Source organism: Oncorhynchus mykiss, chromosome 2 (genome assembly GCF_013265735.2).
Source record: "Oncorhynchus mykiss isolate Arlee chromosome 2, USDA_OmykA_1.1, whole genome shotgun sequence".
Taxonomy (NCBI): Eukaryota; Metazoa; Chordata; class Actinopteri; order Salmoniformes; family Salmonidae; genus Oncorhynchus; species Oncorhynchus mykiss.
The window spans coordinates 67,907,632-67,926,347 of record NC_048566.1 but is presented as its reverse complement, the minus strand read 5'-3'; the positions used below and the strand labels follow the sequence as shown (position 1 = coordinate 67,926,347).

At 43.2% G+C, this 18,716-nt stretch overlaps 1 protein-coding gene across 2 annotated transcripts in view; it reads left to right on the top strand.

The window, feature by feature from the left end:
• The window catches only part of cdh13 (cadherin 13, H-cadherin (heart)), a 526,708-nt gene that overhangs the window by 266,546 nt on the left and 241,446 nt on the right, over positions 1 to 18,716 (top strand). For both annotated transcript variants that reach the window (XM_036954055.1, XM_036954048.1), the window contains one exon: positions 9,285 to 9,429. In XM_036954055.1, the coding sequence (XP_036809950.1) occupies positions 9,285 to 9,429 (145 nt within the window). The remainder of the gene's footprint in view (positions 1 to 9,284; positions 9,430 to 18,716) is intronic.

The window sequence follows — 18,716 nt, the reverse complement described above, 5'->3', positions numbered from 1 at the left end:
GGCTTGTGTGTGAAGCTAAGCAGAGTTGGTCTTGGTCTGTCCCTGGATGGGAGACTAGATGCTGCTGAAAGTTATGTAACAGGTTCCCTTTCCTCTGGTCAGAAAATATATATCCCAATCCAGTGATTGGGGATATTGTCCTGTGTAGGGTGCTGTCTTTTGGGTGGGATGTTAAACGGGGTGTCCTGACTCTCTGTGGTCACTGAAGATCCCATGGCACTTATCGTAAGAGCTAAATTCCCAATCTGGCCTTCATACCATTGTGGCCACCTAATCATCCCCAGTTTACAATTGGCTCATTTCTCTCCCCTCTAACTATTCCCCAGGTTGTTGTTGTAAATGAGAATGTGTTCTCAGTCAACTTACCTGGTAAAATAAGGGTTAAAAAAAAGGTGTGTAGCAGCCTTTAACTGTGAGAGTAAGTACACTTGACAGAGTGTAATCAGCTGTCAGATATATGTAAGAAAGGGAATAGCTGAAAACAACAGGTAAATTATGTAATTTAGCTGAGGTGTGTTGGCTGCCGCTGAGCGACTGCCAACACAAAGGTGTTTTAAGGGGCAGGTGACGTTTGAGGTTGTTACAGGCATACGGTATTCACAGGCCAGTGTTTGAAGTCGGGCTTATGTAAGACGCTTTCTTTGTCTCCATTGCAGATGACGGCTCTGTTGATGTGATACATTCTCCAATGATCAGACGTAAGGTGCCTCGATCACAGCTAATGTTATCTTAGTCACTCAGACACGGCGTGCTGTGAGGTGTGTATGTCAGGGAGACTTTCAATAGGACTCACAGGGGGGCCTGTTTATAAATCCCTGTCTCTGAAAGAAACCTTTTGTGTCCCTAAATATCCCTAAATTAATGTGTTATCTAATTTAGCTGTTACCCTATTCATGTTGTGTGTGTGTGTGTGTGTGTGTGTGTGTGTGTGTGTGTGTGTGTGTGTGTGTGTGTGTGTGTGTGTGTGTGTGTGTGTGTGTGTGTGTGTGTGTGTGTGTGTGTGTGTGTGTGTGTGTGTGTGTGTGCGCATCTGTGAGCAGGTGGGACCGTGTGTGGGTGTGGGTATGCAGGTGCGACTGTGTGTGTGTGTGTGTGTGCATCTGTGAGCAGGTGGGACTGTGTGTGGGTATGCGTGTGTGTGTGTATGCTTGTCAGGATAAAAATTTTTTACGGTACTGGTACTCCCTATATATAGCTCTACTCTTGTGTGTTACTATTTTTCTTTTTATTATTATTTATTAACTCAACATCGTTGGACTGGTGTATAACATCGAGCAAACAGCCATGCAATCTCCATACACAAACATTGGCAGTACAATGGCCTTACTGAAGAGCTCAGTGACTTTCAACGTGGCACCGTTATAGGATGCCACCTTACCAACAAGTGAGTTTGTTACATTTCTGCCCTGCTAGCGCTGCCCCAGTCAACTGTAAGTACTGTTGTTGTGACTTGGAAGTGGTAGGCCACACAAGCTCACAGATCGTGACTGTCGAGAGCGGAAGCATGTAGCGTGTAAAAAACATGTCCTCGGTTGCAACACTCACTACCGGGTACCAAACTGCCTCTGGAAGCAACGTCAGCACAACAACTGCTCATCGGGAGCTTCATGAAATGAGTTTCCATGTCCGAGCAGACGCACACAAGCCTAAGAGCACCAATGCCAAGCTTCTGCTAGAGTGGTGTCAAGCTTGCTACCATTGGACTGCCAGTGCCCGACCTCACTAATGCTCCTGTGGCTGAATGGAAGCAAATCCCTGCAGCAATGTTCCAACATCTAGTGGAAAGCCTTCCCAGAAGGGTGGAATCTGTTAGGGCAGCAAAGGAGGGACCAACTCCATATTAATGCTCATGATTTTGGAATATGATGTTCGACGAGCAGGTGTCCACATACTTTTGGTCAATGTAGTGTATATCCTATATGTTTTTACGTTTGTTGCCTGTGTGTTTGCGTGGGACATGGTTTGCTGGAGAAGATTGTGAGTTTTCTCGTGTGAGCACCATTAGTTGAGAGTCAGCAGTTTCGCTGATGAAGACAGAGGTAGAGGAAATGGCCCCTCATAAATACCCTGCTACTGTACTGTAGTCTGTCTGTGTGCTGCTGCTTCCCCAACGACTACACCGCCAAGAAGTGAGAAGAGGAGTTGATGATCTATAGGGCCATTAGGCCTCTAACCCCTAACTCTCTCACTTTACTTGCATCTCTGTCATTACTACCATTATGCCTTGTTCTCTGGGCCTGGGGCCCACCATTGGAGATAGAGGGAGAGAGGATGACCTGTGTGATAAAGCGGGGGAGTGGTGTCATGCATTACTGATACTGAGGGGAGCAGGAGCAGCTAATATGCTAGATAAGAGAGGAGTAGAGCACCGACACCACTCTCTGTGATGGATACCTTTGGTCTGGTCTTTCTGGGGAATTATCCTGTTAGCTATTCCTATTGGACAGCAGAGAGGAAGAAGGGGCATTCATTTGCTTATTGTGTGATAGGGTAGACAAAGGTGATGTTAGAATGACACAAATTATGTTATGTTTGAGAGCAGCTCCTTATGTTCATCTGTTGAAATGACACTGATCCAGTCTGGGATGTAACACTTTCACATGATGTCTTCTTAAGACAGAATCGTATATCTTAAGACAGGGCAGAGTGCAATGAGCATAATGAGTAGCTCTCCATATAAACTTTTACTCTTCAGCGTTGAAGTGGACGACGGATTAAAGATGTTAAATCGCTTGGTCGACGGGTGGATTTGAATGCTCAGGCACAATGACCACATTTACATGCCCACCAATATCCCGTTGTTATTCAGGATACTCAAGTATTCCATTTTTGAGTCGACGCAAATAAACATCATAAACTGTTTAAAATAACCCAAAAAAGCGTGTGTCCCGATTATGAGAAACCCGGATAAGATGCCTGGGACATGCTGATCTAAGACCGGATACTGTGGCATGTAAACATCTTATCCCATTTACTGTTGTTTTTGCAATCTGCACAAGCTCAGTTTCTCATATCCTGGGTGTTGTGTGATGATGTTTTCATCTGATTGCCAAACAGATAATTTAAATATTTAAATAGTAGGCTATACCTTATAATTTAGGCCATATTATAATTTCCGACATTTGTTTGTCAACTATAGTTTGAGACATGCAGCTTATCTTCTGTCATAAATTGTTGCCCCAGAAGACTAAATAAAGTAATGCTCACCAGAATAACACCTTACATTGATAGAATGAATGCATTGGTAATCTAGTTAACACCGGTAAAGTTGTCTGTTTAGTTTAAGGACCTGCGAGAAAATGCAATAATTCCAAAACAGTAGAAAGATTGTTTTAAGCAAATGAAAGCTGAGAAATCGATGGAACGCAGTTCTGGTAAGAACTGTTCGTCTTGGGTACATATTTTATGTGATTGAAATTCTCTGCTTGCATAACAGTGTCAAAGATAACAAGTTACACGCGCATTCACATTTTTTCAAGAGACACTGAATGAAAGAAATCATATTTCTCCACCCCTGTTCCCAAGAAAAAATTTATATTTGTTTTATAAATTTACTGCAAAAATGTCATATTATATGAGGCTACATGTGAGAGGTTATAGGCCTACAGTCAGTGTCCACATTTCAGTTACTATTCCATTTAACCTCGTGAGCGGGATATCAAAAGTGTATGTAAACAGTTTATCCAGAATAAGACCTTAAGCGGGATATAAGCCACTCTCCGTAATACTGTACGCATGTAAAAGTGGTCCCTGACTAAGAAGAGTCTGGGGCTCACACTCTGACTCTGAGTATTAAAGTCAGCTTGTTTGTGTCAGATGTTGGGATTTGTTTGTTTCGCCTGTGCTCTGCTAAGCCGGAGAGATTCCCCCGGCGAGGGGATGCCAGGCCGGGCCCATACTGCACCTTTAGGAGAGGTTGAATACATGAATAAGTGATACAGGCCTGTAGAGGGTCTTGAGGGGGGGAGGGGTTGGGGAGCAGTAGAGAGAGAGAGAGAGAGAGAGAGAGAGAGAGAGAGAGAGAGAGAGAGAGAGAGAGAGAGAGACTAATGAGAAGCACCACGGCACTGGGGGCTTACGTACAGTCTGTCTCCAGGAGCTCCAGGGGCCTCATTTATGCATGTTGGGTATGCACAAAACATGCTTGTGCCAGTTGTCACCCAAAAATTTGCATTTTTTAAAAAACTAAACATGAGAATGTGCTTGTCCTCCCACAAACTTTAGACCATGCGTACGCAGTTTCTAGTGGTTGAAGGATTGCGTTGCAAGAAGGCAAAAGTAGCCTAGTAGCCTTGTGCAAATGGGGAATATATGATGACATATTCATAACCAAAAAGTATATATTTCTGATTATTCTTTAAATTCCATAATCTGACTGATGGTTTCGTACAAAATGGTCATTAGGTCTACAACAAGTTAGGATAGGCTACCATTCATCCCATCTCTCATTGAACTGGACCCACTTCCCAGTAGTAAATAGATAAGCTGTGATGTCACATTTCTCGAGGAGACAATGTCTCATTTATAAAGGTAATACATATATCATAAGCATTGCACCATTTCTGGCCATGATGAGTTCATGTTCCCCAAGTAGCCATACAACAAATGACCATGCATATTTCTAATTTAAATGATCCTATTAGATAGGCTATTATAATTTCAAGTTGTTGCTCTATGCATCGGAAAGGGAGCGTAGTTTATAACATAGGCTACAGTAACATTTTGCAGGTGAACAGACAGTTGATATGTTGCATTGAAGTGTGTAGGCTACCACTGTAAGTAGGCCTAGTGTAGTTCAAACATTTTTCAGAGAATTCATGGGCATTGCAGCACATTTAGGTTTGGGAGAAAGTCAATGCAAAACATTATTGAATTCAAACGATCTGTTTACAGGTCCACAGCAGTTTGCAATTGTTTTTGTGTTTCAGAAACGGTCCGATACAGCAAATGTCACTGCAAAACAAAAACAATTCTGCCAACACCTCCAAAGACATTTGATCAAGTTCGCCATTGATATTTCCTTTTAGATTTAATTTTTATTTATTTATTTCACCTTTATTTAACCAGGTAGACAAGTTGAGAAGAAGTTCTCATTTACAATTGCGACCTGGCCAAGATAAAACACGTGGAGTAAAACAAACATACAGTCAATAATACAGTAGAAAAATAAGTCTATATACGATGTGAGTAAATGAGGTGAGATAAGGGAGGTAAAGGCAAAAAAAAGGCCATGGTGGTGAAGTAAATACAATATAGCAAGTAAAACACTGGAATTGTAGATTTGCAGTGGAAGAATATGCAAAGTAGAAATAAACATAATGGGGTGCAAAGGAGAAAAATAAATAAATGCAGTAGGGGAAGAGTTAGTTGTTTGGGCTAAATTATAGATGGGCTATGTACAGGTGCAGTAATCTTTGGCGTTTGTTCCAGTCATTGGCAGCAAAGAACTGGAAGGAGAGGCGGCCAAAGGAATCATTGGTTTTGGGGGTGACCAAAGAGATATACCTGCTGGAGCGCGTGCTACAGGTGGGTGCTGCTGTGGTGACCAGCGAGCTGAGATAAGGGGGGACTTTACCTAGCAGGGTCTTGTAGATGACCTGGAGCCAGTGGGTTTGGCGACGAGTATGAAGCAAGGGCCAGCCAACGAGAGCGTACAGGTTGCAGTGGTGGGTAGTGAATGGGGCTTTGGTGACAAAACGAATGGCACTGTGATAGACTGCATCCAATTTATTGAGTAGGGTATTGGAGGCTATTTTGTAAATGACATCACCAAAGTTGAGGATCGGTAGGATGGTCAGTTTTACGAGGGTATGTTTGGCAGCATGAGTGAAGGATGCTTTGTTGCGAAATAGGAAGACAATTCTAGATTTAACTTTGGATTGGAGATGTTTGATGTGAGTCTGGAAGGAGATTTTACAGTCTAACCAGACACCTAGGTATTTGTAGTTGTCCACATATTCTAAGTCAGGTGCAGGTGCAGGCAGCGATCGGTTGAAGAGCATGTTTTTAGTTTCATTTGTATTTAAGAGCAGTTGGAGGCCACAGAAGGAGAGTTGTATGGCATTGAAACTCGTCTGGAGGGTTGTTTACACAGTGTCCAAAGAAGGGCCAGAAGTATACAGAATGGTGTCGTCTGCGTAGAGGTGGATCAGAGACTCACCAGCAGCAAGAGCGACATCATTGATGTATACAGAGAAGAGAGTCGGCCCAAGATTTGAACCCTGTGGCACCCCCACAGAGGCCCGGACAACAGGCTCTTCGATTTGACACAATGAACTCTATCAGAGAAGTAGTTGGTGAACCAGGCGAGGCAATCATTTGAGAAACCAAGGCTATCGAGTCTGCCGATGAGAATGTGGTGATTGACAGAGTCGAAAGCCTTGGCCAGGTCAATGAATATGGCTGCAGAGTATTGTTTCTTATCGATGGCGGTTAAGATATCGTTTAGGATCTTGAGCGTGGCTGAGGTGCACCCTTGACCAGCTCTGAAACCAGACTGCATAGCGGAGAAGGTGCCGTGGGATTCGAAATGGTCGGTAATCTGTTTGTTGACCTGGCTTTCGAAGACCTTAGAAAGGCAGAGTAGGATAGATATAGGTCTGTAGCAGTGTGGGTCAAGAGTGTCCACCCCTTTGAAGAGGGGGATGACCGCAGCTGCTTTCCGATCTTTGGGAATCTCAGACGACACGAAAGAGAGGTTGAACAGGCTAGTAATAGGGGTTCCAACCATTTCGGTTAGATCATTTTAGAAAGAAAGGATCCAGATTGTCTAGCCCGGCTGATTTGTAGGGTTCCAGATTTTGCAGCTCTTTCAGAACATCAGCTAGATATACTGTCTTGGCCTAATTCCAATACTACCAAAGTTTACAGCCAATAATGGCGATATTGTCACCATAAAAGGTGAATGATGGGCGTTAATTCAGGCAGAGTTTTAGTTCATGCTCATTCACACATGCACAATTTGACTACAGGTCTGATTTATAATGTGAAATGTGTATATACTGTATGGCAACTTCAACAGTGAAGAGGCGACCCCGGGATGCTGGCCTACTAGGCAGAGTTGCATAGAAAAAGCCATATCTCAGACTGGCCAATAAAAAGAAAATATTAAGATGGGCAAAACACCACAGACACTGGACAGAGGAACTCTGCCTAGAAGGCCAGCATCCTGGAGTCGCCTCTTCATTGTTGAAGTTGAGACTAGTGTTTTGCGGGCACTATTTAATGAAGCTGCCAGTTGTACGTGATCTTCAGTTCCTCTGCAATATCTCGGATGGAATAGCCTTCATTTCTCAGAACAAGAATAGACTGATGAGTTTCAGAAGAAAGTTCTTTGTTTCTGGCCATTTTGAGCCTGTAATCGAACCCACAAATGTTGATGCTCCAGATACTCAACTAGTCTAAAGAAGGCCAGTTTTATTGCTTCTTTAATCAGGACAAGAGTTTTCAGCTGGGCTAACATCATTTCAAAAGGGTTTTCTAATGATCAATTAGCCTTTTAAAATGATAAACTTGGATTAGCTAACACAACGTGCCATTGGAACACAGTAGTGATGGTTGCTGTTAATGGGCCTCTGTACGCCTATGTAGATATTCCATTACAAATCTGCCATTTCCAGCTACAATAGTCATTTGCAACATTAACAATGTCTACACTGTATTTCTGATCAATTTCATGTTATTTAAATGGACAAAAAAATAGCTTTTCTTTAAAAACAAGGACATTTGTAAGTGACCCCAAATTTTTGAACTGTAGTGTAGGTGTTCCTTTTGTCCAGGTGGGAAAGGGCAGTGTGGAGTGCAATAGAGATTGCATCGTCTGTGGATCTGTTCGGGCGGTATGCAAATTGGAGTAGGTCTAGGGTTTCTGGGATAATGGTGTTGATGTGAGCCATGACCAGCCTTTCAAAGCACTTCATGTCTACAGACGTGAGTGCTAAGGGTCGGTAGTCATTTAGGCAGGTTACCTTCGTGTTCTTGGGCACAGGCACTATGGTGATCTGCTTGAAACATGTTGGTATTACAGACTCGGACAGGGAGAGGTTGAAAATGTCAGTGAAGACACCTGCCAGTTGGTCAGCGCATGCTCGCAGTACTCGTCCTGGTAATCTGTCTGGCCCTGCGGCTTTGTGATTGTTGACCTGTTTAAAGGTCTTACTCACATCGGCCACAGAGAGCGTGATCACACAGAGGATAGAGAGAGTTTTGTTGAGAACGGAATGTATATATTTTTATTTTTTCTTAGAAGGTTCTTTCAATGTTACAAATGTTTTTTCGCAAATGTTTTTTGGAAAGTTTTCTTAATGTTCTGAGAACATGAGGAAACACCTGTAGGAAACGTTATGCTGAAGTACTGAAATTCCCACAGAAGAACATTGTTTCATAATGTTCTTTGATCAATTTTAGAACATTACTTTAAATAAAACCACAAGGAAACGTGTAGGAAACGTTATGCTGAAATACTGAAATTCCCACCTAAGAAACATATGGTTCTCAGAACGCTATCTTCTACCTGGGTGTCTTGTACCATTCCCAGAACATTGTGGGAAGGTTGTAGGCAAAATAATCGTAGGACAACCATGCTATCGTCAAGCTCCTGTGGTTTGAAGCTTTGTAGGACCTCTTCATATCTGAGGGCAGGCCTAATGTGTCCTCTCATTGTGTCTGCTCCTCAGTAACATGACAGAGCAGCACAGGTCACTAACACCAGATCCATCTGCTCAAGTCAGGAACAGGAACTTGCTAGCACTCGTTTCTCCTGCTGGTTGAGAGATTAAAATGATGGCCGTTAACTTTTATCACTGTCCATCTATTCATAAAATTATAGTCTCTGCTGCTGTAGTGTTGGGAAAGAGAGAGAGAACAGACAAATGAGTAGTACTCGATAGGCGCGATTCACCACTCTTTACATAGTTTACAGTTCTTTTAAGAATGGTGAAATATTGTAGTTACTGTTTTATGTGCTACCTGTGTGTGTGTGTGTGTGTGTGTGTGTGTGTGTGTGTGTGTGTGTGTGTGTGTGTGTGTGTGTGTGTGTGTGTGTGTGTGTGTGTGTTTGAGTCCGAGGATAAGTACATAAACTACTCTTGTTCATACAATATAGACTAGTTTTTGATTGAATTGCGCTTTTTCCGATACATTTATCTCTCAGACATGTAACAGACAATCAGGTATTCTATGCTTTCACCTGTCTAAATGAATGTCATTCTGTATAAACCTTGTCATACCAGCTGTATAACTGAACTCCTGTCCTGACCTTTGACCCCTGTGTGTCCTGTCTGCAGCTGGAGGTGTCTGTGACAGACCTGAGTGGGAAGCTGGTGGAGGGTCCTGTAGCCCTGCTGGTGGACGTCAATGACCAGAATGACAACAGGCCCATCTTCAAGGAGACCCGCTACGCTGGGGAGGTGCTGGAGGGCTCACCTACTGGTAGGTGGCGGTACCCACTCTGCTTATCTATGGCAGTGTTGACCAGGGTCGTATTAATCAGTGCAAAAAAATTGCACTGATTAATCCCTCCACCTTTTGGGTAATTTGCTTCATTTTAGTTCCTAGTGAAGATGACCACGGTTAAGGGAAAGCTGGTATGAAGATAGTGATGCAGTGTCATCATCAGCCTACTGCCACTGTCAGCTCTGACCATTCTTTGACCCGACTTCATATTGCTGCATTAATGGTGGTCTGATGTCTGAGACGAGCTGAAAGCAGCTGAGAGGACAAAAAAGGGTCAGGAAAATGCAGGAGTAATTATGGTGGCATATTGATTATTTGTGTTCCGTACTTAAGAACAGAATTGACTGTATCCTCAATTTTGAAAAACATCCACATAGACTGAACTTTGAAAAATATTCATCAAGAATCTCTGAAGAAAAACATGTTTTCCCCCCATTAATGTGTCAGAATAATACACCTTGTCAGACAAGGTGACCATAGAAAGGTGAGCATCATCATTTGAGCTTTCATTCCTTTTTTTCATTTTACGGGACTATTGTTGTTGTGTGTATGTTGTTTAATGACTCACACAGGAAGCAGACCATTTGGAGAGTGGATGACATCTCCTTTCTCCTCTCCTCTTCTGTGTGCTGCAGAAATAAATAAAAAATGTCAGGGAAACAGAGCAGAGCCTTTGGAGGTCTGAACTTTTTCCTCTGTTCTCCTGCTGGCTCTGCTGCTCTGCTATCCCGGGTCTGGTCCCTTGTCCTCATTCGCTCCTCAACCTCTCTGGGCTGGTTACCGTGACAACCTCAAACACTTCTGGCTTACACCAGTCACAGAGGACCTCACCCTCCTGTGCGTGTGCGTATGTGTTAGTGGGTGTGTAATCGCGTGTCAGTATTAGTGTGTGAGAGAGATAGCGAAAGAAAGACAGAGACAGTGAGTTTGCACAACACAAAAGGGTAATGAGACAGAGCAGAGATGATATCAGGACCGAACTCTGTAAAGAGCTGACTTGTGCTCATATCATTAGCACACAAACAAATATACTGTACATAACACTCAGTAGCAGCTGCAGCAGCAGCAGATAAGGCTGAAAAGTCGTCAGGCAAGAGACATTAATCACACAGTCAGTAGAGTAACACAGTGTTATTCCCCATGGTGACAAAAGTCTTCAACTGCAGTGTTTGGCTGTATGGATCTTTACAGCTAGGCTAATGAAAGCATAATGATGTGCTAGCTATCACCGGGGCTATAAAACAGTAGGCACAGGGCTTTTGGTTGCACATAGAACTAATATTGTGAACCAAAGCAGGTTTTTCTAATAGCCAAAGGGCCAAATGATGGAATTATTTTAGAGTTCCCTGTAGCTCTTTGTAAAGTTATGGCTTAAAGCCTCGCAGCGAATTGTGTGGGATTCAGGAATATGACAAATACCCAGCAGGCTAGGTTTTATTGGGTTATGGAGGTTTAGGCCAAAATACAGATGAATCATCTTAGTTTTAAGTCTGAATCCGTTTACGGAGACAAGTTAACTCAAGGTTTCGCAAACTCAGCTGCATTCACTTTTCAGAACTCATTTTCTGCCTAGTTTGGATTCAATTTTTATCTACAAAGTACATTCAGGTCCTCCCGTGACTCGGTTTAATAAGATGGATGCTGATTTGTTTTATTTGCAATTATATGTTTCATAGACACTCTGGTCTTGATTTAATTTCACTATGTCTTCATCTGACATCTCTTTGGAGCAGTTGCCATGGTAAATCAAATTGAAATGAGGGATAGGACTGATGATGTACAGAGGAGTCAATTCAATCCCTGCTCTCACTTCACTGCTGCACTGCTCATGGTTGGTGTGGACTGGGGGGGGGGGGGGGGGGGGGGGGGGGGCAGGGGGATACATTCTCTGTCCATCAAATGTAATGAGATACATTTTGTGGCATTTGCCCCTGCTCCTGAGAGGCGGCATCAGGCAAGGTGGCCACATAGAAAATACTACCGTTTTCCATAGAATACTATAGTATTTCTATAGACTTCTGTAGTAAACTGTAGTATACTACACACTGTAGTATCCCTCAATCATCTGTAGTACTTAGTATAGAATGTTGTAGTATACTGTTGAATACTATGGTAAATACTACAGTATTATCCACAAAACCCTACAGTCCACAACATTTTTTTTAAAACTATAGTAAATACTACAGTATTTGTATATACCCTGCCAATTCTCCTTCTCCATAACCCAATTTGTGCCACCTGTAAGTGAGAAACTAACATGCCAAGTATAGACCATATATTGTGTTCCCTACTTGTAATAGAAAAGAGCAGAAGCTCGGAAATATCCATTCAGAATCCAGTCCTAGCTACCTACTTACCTGTCTAACTACAGGTAATGGAAAATAGTATTTCTCCAGTTAAAAAACAGAAACACTTTAGTAAATGCGACAGTAATGTACCCAAAAACACTATAGTATACTACAGTTGTCACGCTCGTTTGTAGAGAAGGACCAAGGCGCAGCGTGATTACAATTCCACATAATTGATTAAAGTGAAACTATAAAACAAAACAAGAAACTAACAACGAACCGTGACTACAGAGGTGCTACGTACACTAACTCAAAATAATATCCCACAAACACAGGTGGAAAAAAGGCTATCTAAATATGATCCCCAGTTAGAGACAATGAACCAGCTGCCTCTAATTGGGAATCATACAAAATCACCAACATAGAAAAACAAAACTAGAACCCCTCATAGAAATAATAAACTAGACTAACCTCCCAGTCACGCCCTGACCTACTCCACCATAGAAAATAAGGACTCTCTATGGTCAGGACATGACAACAGTTTGCTAAAATACTACAGTAAATACTACATTATACTTTACTGCAGTCTGCAAAAACACTAGAGTAAATACTACAGTATACTGTAGTATTTTATAGTATACTACACTAAATACTAAAGTCTGCAAAAAACACTACAGTGAATACTACAGTAATGTCTGCAAAATACTACAGTGAATATTAAAGTATTCCAACTATATTATACACTACAGTATTTTTTCATGTAGGTGCACAGTTGCAGTGTAGCTGTCTATGTGGGATCAGTCCCATATTTATGCCCTCTGCCAATACCTTCCTAATCAGGAACTCAGCATTTGTCCCCTGACCCCTGCCTCATTAATCACAGAGGTGGACGGGTCTTGGACTCCCAGTCTGTCCTGGCCTGTCAGTAATATGGCCCCTGGACCACACGCCACCAGGGCTAACCTTAACTCTCCCATACTTTACATTCATGTAAAACGCTGCCTATACATGAGTGTATTTGTGTTTTTCTTATGTGTGTGTGATTTGGATAACAATGTGTGAGCACCAATCATGTTTCTGTGCTTTGCCTTATTTTATTTACCTCACCCTTTAACCTGCATTTGTTCTGCAATATTCCATGCCATTTTGCTTCAAGAATAACTTAACTATACCATAGAAGCATCATTTCCCTAAACAAGCCCTCTAAACTACCATGGAAATTATGCAAATTGGATTTGTGTGTGTTTTACTGTATGGATATAGGAATTCAGTAAGGAGGTCTGTGTAGCAGTGTGTGGTGGCAGTGTGGTGTGTTTGTCTCTGTTGTGGGGGACTGCAGCCATCAGGGGAGGCTGCACGGGACAATGTCACACCGTTTCTGACATTTCTGTGCAAACTGAGCAACCCTGAGCCCTCCTGACAAGCCTTTCTCCCCCTTCTGTTTACTTACCCACTCCTTTTCTGTTTCTTTTTGACTATTTTCCCCTCTATCTTAATCCTCTCTCTCTGCTATACATGCCCCAAGGCTTTACTCTCTCAATTTCTTCTCCTTTCTTCTCCCAAGCACCCCCTCTTTTTTGACAGCCTTGGAATAGTTGGTCTGCCTTGCTACAATTCCTTGGCATAGCCTTATACATTTACATCTTCATCTTCTGTTTGGAATCAAAGGCACATCTCCATTGTCTATTTGCGTTCAGAATTCAGTGTTAGGGGTGTTTTTCTATATCAAATCAAATCATATAAAATGAAAACTTGAGCGTGCCTAACTATTCACCCCCCCAAAGGCAATACTTTGTAGAGCCACCTTTTGCAGCAATTACAGCTGCAAGTCTCTTGGGGTATGTCTCTATAAGCTTGGCACATCTAGCCACTAGGATTTTTGCCCATTCTTTCAGGCAAAACTGCTCCATCTCCTTCAAGTTGGATGGGTTCCGCTGGTGTACAGCAATCTTTAAGTCATACCTCAGATTCTCAATTGGATTGAGGTCTAGGCCATTCCAATACATTTAAATGTTTCCCCTTAAACCACCCAATTGTTGCTTTAGCAGTATGCTTAGGGTCATTGCTGGAAGGTGAACCTCCGTCCCAGTCTCAAATCTCTGGAAGACTGAAACAGGTTTCCCTCAAGAATTTCCCTGTATTTAGCCCCATCCATCATTCCTTCAATTCTGACCAGTTTCCCAGTCCCTGCCAATGAAAAACATCCCTACAGCATGATGCTGCCACCACCATGCTTCACTGTGGGGATGGTGCTCTCGGGGTAATGTGAGGTGTTGGGTTTGCGCTAGACATAGCGTTTTCCTTGATGGGTAAAAAGTTCAATTTTAGTCTCATTTGACCAGAGTACCTTCTTCCATATGTTTGGGGAGTATCCCACATGCCTCTTATTTTTTTCTTTAAGCAATGGATTTTTTTCTGGACTCTTTTCCGTAAAGCCCAGCTCTGTGGAGTGTATGACTTAAAGTGGTCCTATGGACAGATACTCCAATTTCTGCTGTGGAGCTTGGCAGCTCCTTCAGGGTTATCTTTGGTCTCTTTGTTGCCTTTCTGATTAATGCCCTCCTTGCCTGGTCTGTGTGTTTTGGTGGGCGGCCCTCTCTTGGCAGGTTTGTTGTGGTGCCATATTCTTTTCATGATTTAATAGTGAATTTAATGGTGCTCCGTGGGATGTTCAAAGTTTCAGATATTTTTTTTCTAACCCAACCCTGATGTGTACTTCTCCACAACTTTGTCCCTGACCTGTTTGGAGAGCTCCTTGGTCTTCATGGCGCCGCTTGCTTGGTGGTGCCCCTTGCTTAGTGGTGTTGCAGACTCTGGGGACATTCAGAACAGGTGTATAAATACTGAGATCGTGTGACAGATCATGTGACACCTAGATTGCACACAGGTGGAATTTATTTAACTAATTATGTGACTTTGACTGTAATTTGTTGCACAAGATCGTATTTAGGGGTTTCATAGCATTTTTTTTAAACATGTTTATTTGATTTTTTTTCACTTCAGCAATTTGGACTATTTTGTGTATCTCCATGACATAAAATCCAAATAAAAATCTATTTAAATTACAGGTTGTAATGAAACAAAATGCAATGCAAATAGTCTGGGTAGCCATTTGATTAGATGTTCAGGAGTCTTATGGCTTGGGGTAGAAGCTGTTTTGGACCTAGACTTGGTGATCCGGTACCACTTGCCGTGTGGTAGCAGAGAGAACAGTCTATGACTAGGGTGGCTGGAGTCTTTGACTATTTGTAGGGCTTTTTTCTGACATTGGCTGGTATAGAGGTCCTGGATTGTAGGAAGCTTGGCCCCAGTGATGTCCTGGGCCTTTTGCAGTACCCTCTGTAGTGCCTTGCGGTCGGAGGCCGAGCAGTTGCCATATCAGACAGTATTGCAACCAGTCCAGATCCTCTCGATGGTGCAGCTGTAGAACCTTTTGATGATCTGAGGACCCATGCCAAATCTTTTCAGTTTCCTGAGGTGGGAATAGGTTTTGTTGTGCCCTCTTCACAACTGTTTTGGTGTGCTTAGAACATGTTAGTTTGTTGGTGATGTGGACACCAAGGAACTTGAAGCTCTCAACCTGCTCCACTGCAGCCCCGTCGATGAGAATGGGGGCATGCTCGGTCCTCTTTTTCCTGTAGTTTACAAACATCTCCTTTTTCTTGATCACGGTGAGGGAGAGTTTGTTGTCCTGGCACCACACGGCCAGGTCTCTGACCTCCTCCCTATAGGCTGTCTCGTCGTTGTCGGTGATCAGGCCTACCACTGTTGTGTCATCGACAAACTTAATAATGGTGTTGAAGTCGTGCCTGGCCGCGCCGTCATGAGTGAACAGGGAGTACAGGAGGAGACTGAGCACGCACCCCTGAGGGGCATCTGTGTTGAGGACTGTGGCGGATGTGTGTTGTAACCTGAGAGAGAGAGAGAAAGAAACACACTCACTTCCACAAATAAATGGTCAGGGCAAAGCTCTCGTGTACACTTGTGCTCCATCCACTAACATTTGCGTGTCAAATCGGAGGGCATGTTGTCCGGACCTGTGTGGCAGTGTCTATGGGGGTACCACATGTGGCAGTGTCTATGGGGGTACCACAGGGTTCATTTCTCGGGCCGACTCTTTTCTCTGTATATATCAAATATGTCACTCTTGCTGCGGGCAATTCCCTGATCCACCTCTACGCAGACGACACCATTCTGTATACTTCGGTCCCTTCCTTGGACACTGTGCTAACTAACCTCCAAACGAGCTTCAATGCCATACAACACTCCTTCCATGGCCTCCAACTGCTCTTAAATGCTAGTAAAACCAAATGTATGCTTTTCAACCGTTCGCTGCCCGCACCCGCCCGTCTGACTAGCATCACCACCCTGGACGATTCCGACCTAGAATATGTAGACAACTATAAATACCTAGGTGTCTGGCTAGACTGTAAACTCTCCTTCCAGACTCATATTAAACATCTCCAATCCAAAATCAAATCTAGAATTGGCTTTCTATTTCGCAACATAGCCTCCTTCACTCACGCCGCCAAACTTACCCTAGTAAAACTGACTATCCTACCGATCCTCGACTTCGGCGATGTCATCTACAAAATAGCTTCCAACACTCTACTCAGCAAACTGGATGCAGTCTATCACAGTACCATTCATTTTGTTGCCAAATCACCTTATACCACACACCACTGCGATCTGTATGCTCTAGTCGGCTGGCCCTCGCTACATATTCGTCGCCAGACCCATTGGCTCTAGGTCATCTATAAGTCTATGCTAGGTAAAGCTTCGCCTTATCTCAGTTCACTGGTCACGATAACAACACCCACCCGTAGCACACGTTCCAGCAGGTATATGTCATTGATCATCCCCAAAGCCAACACCTAATTTGGCTGCCTTTCCTTCCAGTTCTCTGCTGCCAGTGACTGGAACGAAGTTGGAGACTTGTATTTCCCTCACCAACTTTAAACATCTGCTATCTGAGCAGCTAACCGATCACTGCAGCTGTACATAGTCCATCTGTAAATAGCCCACCCAATCTACCTACCTCATCCCCATACTGTTTTTATTTCATTTACTTTTCTGCTCTTTTGCACACCAGTATCTCTACTTGCACATCATCATATGCTCATTTATCACTCCAGTGTTAATCTGCTAAATTGTAATTATTCGCTCCTATGGCCTATTTATTGCCTACCTCCTCATGCCTTTTGCACACACTGTATATAGACTTTCTTTTCTCTACTGTGTCATTGACTTGTTTGTGTTATTGGCTTGTTTATTGTTTACTCCATGTGTAACTCTGTGTTGTTGTCTGTGTCACACTGCTTTGCTTTATCTTGGCCAGGTCGCAGTTGCAAATGAGAACTTGTTCTCAACTAGCCTACCTGGTTAAATAAAGGTGAAATAAAATAAAAAATAACACATTTCATCATCTAACAGCAGAACATACCATCCATTACAAACCATTCATTGACACTCCATGCAATGATGCTAAATCAAATAGCACTATCCCATTATCCAATTAACTCCCATGTGAGGATACTCTGGAGTGTCCAGATATGCTCTTCTTAATGACCCATTGTCCAGACTTATCCACAGTCACGCTGGGTTCGATGTTTAACTGATCTCTCTACTGCAGCCTAATCGGTGCAGCCCAACTTCCTCCCATGTAGTTCACCATCTGACTGAGACATTTCTGCGTCTCCTGCCTGTCACAACTGAACACGGAGCAGAAGAGCTGAGAGACTGCAGGGGTGTTGGGTCATCAGGCTCAGAAAATAAAAGGCAAACAAAATCAATACCTAATTGCCAAGACAGGCCTCCATGGAGGACTAGGGAGGCCAGAGCACAGATTGATCCAGGAGAGAAAATGATTGGGCCGAGGGTGACACTAATGCTGGCAGGTAATTTGTAGTATAATGGTGGCTTGTCTGTACCATTAGGATTTCCTCACACAGTCGTCTGGGTCTCTCACAGCACAGACCCACTACTGTTCACAACTCCGGGAGCGTTTCAATCCCACAATGCCTAATTATCTGTCCTTCAAGCCAAGCAGCCACCCAGCAAATTAATGTCTGTGGTATCAGTGGAGCCAGTGTGTTTAGGACTGTCATCTCTTAAGGTTCAGACACACTGGTAGGATTGTCAAACGTCTGCCTGCCGACAACACTTAGCACGTCTGAACAGAGTGTCACACAGCAGAGACCTTGAAGTAATCAGCCAGCCTTAAAATACTCCAAACCATAAGGTGGCACTAGTGTTGTTGGGCAATGCATGTCCGTGTGTGTTGTTTTATGGTCTAGCTATCTGTGCTACTGTTGCTATTGCTGAAGAAAGCCCTTGGTGATACTAGCCAGATAGCCACAACTAGATAACTAACTAGCAAGATGACAAATAAACTATTTAATTCACTCTCCATAATCGAATACAACCCATAGATATATTTTTAGATAGACGGCGAACGTGAACTAAATGGCTAGATACCATGATCCTATACGTTCAACAGCCAGTTTATTAGGTACATCCATCTAGTACCGGGTCGGACCCCCCTTTACTTCCAGAACAGCCTGCTTATGCCAAATTGTCACTCTGCCATCAGCATGATACAACAGGATCCAGGATTCATCAGACCAGGAAATGTTTTTCCACTCCTCAATTGTCCAGTGTTGATGATCGTGTGCCCAGTGGAGCTGCTTCTTCTTGTTTTTAGATGTGTGGTAATCCGCTGCAGTAGCCCATCCGTGACTAGGATCGACGAGTTGTGCGTTCCAAGATGCCATTCTGCACACCACTGTTGTACTGCCCTGTTATTTGTCTGTTTGTCGCCCGCCTATTAGCTTGCACGATTCTTACCATTCTCTTTCAACCTCTCTCACCAACAAGCTGTTTTCGCCCACAGGACTGCCACTGACCGGATGTTTTCTCAGGAAACCCTAGACACTGTTGTGCATGAAAAGCCCAGGAGGGCGGCCATTTCTGAGA